Raw genomic sequence first — 5591 nt, forward strand, 5'->3', positions numbered from 1 at the left:
CCCCCCCGACTAAGAAATTAAAATATTAATTATTACACGTTGAAGGACACTTATACAATGGGTGCTTTCCAGCAAGGACAGAATCAGACACTGTGTAACACAGAGAATCGTTTCATCCTCGTTTAACGCAGGCAAACAGCAGGGATGCAATGATTCACTGTGTTACACAGTGTCTACTTGTGTCGTAGCTGGAAAGCAGCCAATATTAGTTATTACACGTTGAAGGATACTTACAATCTTGGTAAAATGGCCCCGTTCACAAATTTCTGACATATCGGGACGATATGGCCAGTATCGAAAACGGCGCGACTCGAACGAACACCGGGCGGGCGGGCGCCAGCGTCGACGCAGGTTAGGCCTAAATAACGCAAGGCAGTGGTAGGGTGGTAGCACTGGTAGCGCTCGTACAAATAACAACACGGAGAAACGCGCGCGACCAGAGCGTCCTTTCGGGGCATCTGGGAGGGGTAAGCATAGTTTTCTCCAATAATAAAAGTAACTACGACAAAACGACAATACAGTATCTATAAATATCATTCAACTTACAATGTCTTACAATAATGTTTGAATTTATAATTTCAAATTGTAATAATCTCACAATTATAATTAAAAGTAATGAGCAATACAAAATTTTGTTAAATATTTATGTACGAAATATTTTAATTTATTTTTCGGAGGGGGCTGTGCCCCCCTCCGAATCCCCCCTGCTTCCTGCGCCCCACGCACCATCCCATAAGTTGCACTCGCTTCGCTCGTGCAACTTTACATTCGCACTCGCTTCGCTCGTGCGACTTTATAATTGTATAACATATTACTAACACAGTGCACGTAATGAAAAAATGTATGTGCAACTCATGTGCTATAATTGTCTATAGCGCGGCGCGGGCGCGGGGGACTGCACTCGTTTCGCTCGTGCGCTCCCGCGCCCGCGTCGCACAATAAACAACTTACCACACATGTTACACAATGTACTATTTCATCAGTGTATTAATTTTATCCCTTGTGGCAATCGATTACATGCTGTGGTCTGAAATCACCTCCTTATCCTGCTTACCCTTTATGAAAGTCCCTGAAAAATATCTTAAAACTCTTCAGATTTTGTTATACAATACATGTTTTCTTCGGAAATTATAAAATGAGAGATACAATAAATATTTTAGAGAATTTACATTTATACATATATGTATAAAAAGTTTTATAAAAGATGTAGACTTTCTTAATATTTTTAATTTATTGAAAAATTTTTGAGAAATTTTCTAAGTTATAAAATCAAACAAAAATTTTCAAAACTTCTATTTACATAAAATCTGAAAAATTGTGTAAAGAATTCTAACAAACATTTTCGTCAGGGTATCAAATTATTTATAACTAATATTCTCTACTTTTATATAGTAAAACTACTTATATTTAAAAAAGCTTGCTTTGACGAGTGAAAATAATAAAATTTCTTACAAATTCCTAATCTATATATGTATATATTCACTTATATCAATCTAATTAGAATTTTAGTTTATTGTGTCTCGTGTTTTTTTTTTGTATGATATACCTGGCGTGTCGCTCGGCTTATCGAGCGACGTTCTAAGTCCGAATGTGAACTGCGGTGCATTTCAGGACAATGCAATTATCCATTCTTGTTTTTTTTGGAATGATAAGTATCTGGAGTTAGACACTTATTAATTAATTTTATAAGTTCTGTCGTGAATGACAGTTTTCTATGCAATACTATTAAGTCTTTAGACGTGATAGAGAATGATATTACAGTGTAAGATACAGGGATCTAACATATATCGCGAGACATGCAACAATATTACTTTATTTATTTACGGTGATAAGCAATACTACACTATCAGTTTTACATGTATACAACTACGTGTTAGCTGCGTTATCAATTTAACGCGCATTGCACATCTTTAATCATCAAAAATATACGTTTTTTTATTTATCAATTGTAGCTACATTAATCGTATACAATTATACTTTACCTACATTTTAAAACGCCACACAGTGCATAGCTAATTGCTGTGGATTTTAAAAATAGAAATAGAATATTCAAAGGCAGAAAATGAAATAAAAATTGAGAAATACAAATTGTTACACACGATTTCGTCGTTATAATATTATAATTTATAATATATAACATTCTGAGAAATTTACAGTGCTTAGAAGTTTTATTGACATTACACGTTCACATCACGCTAAATGAAATTAAATTCTATTCCTTCTATGTTAAAAAAAATTATGTTTTTGTACCTAAGTATCAATTCTTCTGTGATAATAGTTTTGAATATCGATTTTGATACAATAATCCGCAAACAAAGTCCCATAACTAATCGCCAATTAGTTGCAGTGGCATCGATTTTCCTAAACATTACATTGATATAACATAATGTAGTAAATACATTTCTCTATATATAATTTATGTAATTTATTAATTATTTAAAAATTTTCTAGAATGTTTTCTATAGAACTTTGGAAAATAATCCATTATGAAAATATTCCACGGAATCAATAAACAATGAGAATTATTTCAAATAGATGAAATCAACTGACTCAATAATTATTGCATACACGATATTAAGCAATTTTATAATAAATAACGTAATTTGAAATATATTTTTGTTATAACGTATAAATTCTGTTATACGAATCAGCATACTAAATTTCTTATAGAGTTCTATTTATAATTTAATATTACTGTTTTAAATCAACTAAACTAATATTTTGCCAAAAATTGCTATTAACACACGAAATATTCGAATCGCGCCAATCGTGGCTACATTTTAATTGACTATACATTATACATATAATTACCGGACGTATTACTCGATCTTTCTAATACAGCTTTTCCATTACGCCGAAAGTGAACGCTACTACTTTGTAGAGATTCACGATTTCAACGCAATAATCACTCGGTGCTATGATCGAGATGCAATATTTAGTTTTGTATATAAATTGACATAATATGAGTATACGACGTAAGTGGTGTGCTTTTCGATTATTTGTCAAATTTGCTCAAAATTTTTCAGTTACAACTAAAATTTTATACTGGTAATACTTGTTGTAATAATCTATATGCAATTATTTTAATGATTATATATGGATCTAATGTAAGTCTAATGACTATATAAATATTGGAATTTGTCATAAATTTTACAATATATCTTATTGCAATAGATTAAAGAATAATATATACATTGCTGCGTTTAGCAGAGAAATTAGTTTTACAGCTATATTATATAAAATTCTTCAATATGATATTAGTTTATACATTTAGATCCATAAGGAATCCAAAAGCAAGGAGCAATCGTATTGTTATTGAAAAGTTGCTTTCTCTGCTCAACGCAGCCATTTATTTCTACAGTCCATTAAATTTTTCTTCCTAACGAAATAATCACCATAAACTCTTTGTAGATTAGTTTTATATTTTTTAGTATTTTTGTAGATAGAGTATTTATATTTTAAGATATTACAAATTATAATATTGAAAATTATAGAAATAAAAAAAAATTGTATATAAATTACCATGTCTAAAAAATCAATATGTCATAATGTAAGGATTACATCTGTCACAATAATTACAGATTAGTTTGATCAGGATTCTGCAACTATAGTGTAGAGTTTTTTAACTAGTCTAAAGGAGGTAAAATATATTATAGTAGAGTATGAAATATTACCCGAATAAAAAATATTTTTCTATATTATTATATTATCAATTATATAAAATCTAGATGAATAAGTATATGTGTATACAATATATATAATTACATTTAAACTTACCGGGTGTACAACTGACTTTCTCGATTTGCGTTTTAACACCAAAAGAATATTTCGGTGAACTATCCAAAATGATCTTCTCAGCTTTTAGCGGATTGTAATCGCCCGGTGCTGGTGTAATTTCGAGTTTCGTTGATTTCGTTCGACTGTATAACGACACGGCAGGTGCGGCATCCTTTCCTAGAAAATTTTTAAATTATAATATATTGTCAGAATATTTTGTTATTTGTGATTAATCAATTAATAATTAATAATTGTGATTTAATTTATGTTAAAAAAAGGAAAGATAAAAAAATATACATATATAATTAAAAGGTAATAAGAATGCCTAAACATTATATTTTATTATATATAATTAGAATAATATTTTAATTTTTAATAATTTAAGTAATTTAAAATAATTTTGTAATTCTATTGGGAGTACAAATTAGTTCGGTCCGTTTTCCAAAAGATATATGGCTCCGGCTGTTGTGAATGGTTCATAGTGACAGTTGATTTTGGCGGTTTCAGAGAGATTAGGCATCTGCTAATAATATTCAGTTTATATCGCTTTGAGTTTTAAAAAAACCTTGATTTTTACTGTGTTTGAAATGTTGAATTTTGTGGTAACCAAGCAGCATTTGCGGGAGGTTTTAATTTTCTGCTTTAATTGGAAGAAAAGTGCAGCTGAAACCCATCGAATGTTTGTCGAAGTTTATGGTGACACTGCTCCAGCTGATAAATCATGTAGGGAATGGTTTCGACGTTTCAAGGATGGAGATTTCAGCGTTGAAGACAAGCCTCGCTCTGGACAGTTAAAAAAATTCGAAGACAAAGAATTAGAGGCATTACTCGAAGAAGATCAGAGTCAAAGAGCTTGCAGAATCATTGGGAGTAACTCAACAAGCCGTTTCTGTACGATTGAGAGTCATGGGAATGATTCAAAAACAAGGAAATTGGGTGCCTTATGAACTGAAACCGAGAAATGTTGAAAGGCGATTTTTCACTTGCGAGCAGCTGATTCAAAGACAACAAAGAAAAGGTTTTTTGCATCGGATTGTGACTGGAGATGAGAAGTGGATATTCTACGACAACCCGAAGAAGAAAAAATACTACGCTAAGCCCGGTCAATCGTTGCCATCGACCTCAACATCAACACCAAAGCCGAACATTCATGATTCGAAGATCATGCTCTGTATCTGGTGGGACCAAAAGGGTGTTGTTTACTATGAGCTGCTGAAACCTGGCGATTCCATTACGAGCGATCAGTATCGACTACAATTGATTCGTTTGAGCCTTGCATTGCGAGAAAAACGGCCGAAATACAAGCAAAGATATGATAAAGTTATTTTTCTTCATGACAACGCTCCCCAGATAGCAAAATGCTAGCAGTATGCCGGCAGTATGCCAGCAAACTTGATCATGACGTGCAGCAGATATCAAGCTGCTGCTTCCTCATTAAGCTTAGTTTCTAACAGCTTATCCTGCCAACTTAACACAACGATAGAAATAAACAACAAAAATCAATCATTATTTGCTATCACATCTTGACAACGAAAACGCGGTAAAAATACAACATGATCTGACATAATCAAGTGCTGACAGCCTGCCGTCACGGCAGGCTGTGCTCGATTTTTGCTGCGTTTTTGCGTTTTGCTAGACCTCAAAATATACAATAATAAAATGGTTATTAAATAATTCCGAATATGAAAAATAATAAGAAATTAATAGAAAAAGAAATAAGGACTCGTTATATAAAAATAAACAATATGAAGAGTTAAGGGCGATATAAAAAAAAATAATAAGGTCTCTCTCTCTCTCTCTCTCTCTCTCTCTCT

The 5591-nt window shown here is 32.1% G+C and overlaps 1 protein-coding gene across 1 annotated transcript in view; it reads right to left on the bottom strand.

The window, feature by feature from the left end:
• Window positions 1–2316: 2316 nt before the first annotated feature.
• LOC108774604 (outer dense fiber protein 3) overlaps window positions 2317–5591 on the bottom strand; it is a 33878-nt gene continuing 30603 nt past the window's right edge. Inside the window, exons 5-6 of the mRNA XM_018540750.1 lie at window positions 3778–3954; window positions 2317–2361 (exon numbers count right to left, since the gene is read on the bottom strand). Of these exons, the coding sequence (XP_018396252.1) occupies window positions 2327–2361; window positions 3778–3954 (212 nt within the window). The 3' untranslated portion in view covers window positions 2317–2326. The remainder of the gene's footprint in view (window positions 2362–3777; window positions 3955–5591) is intronic.

The sequence above is a fragment of the Cyphomyrmex costatus genome, unplaced genomic scaffold, assembly GCF_001594065.2.
Source record: "Cyphomyrmex costatus isolate MS0001 unplaced genomic scaffold, Ccosl1.0 scaffold265, whole genome shotgun sequence".
Taxonomy (NCBI): Eukaryota; Metazoa; Arthropoda; class Insecta; order Hymenoptera; family Formicidae; genus Cyphomyrmex; species Cyphomyrmex costatus.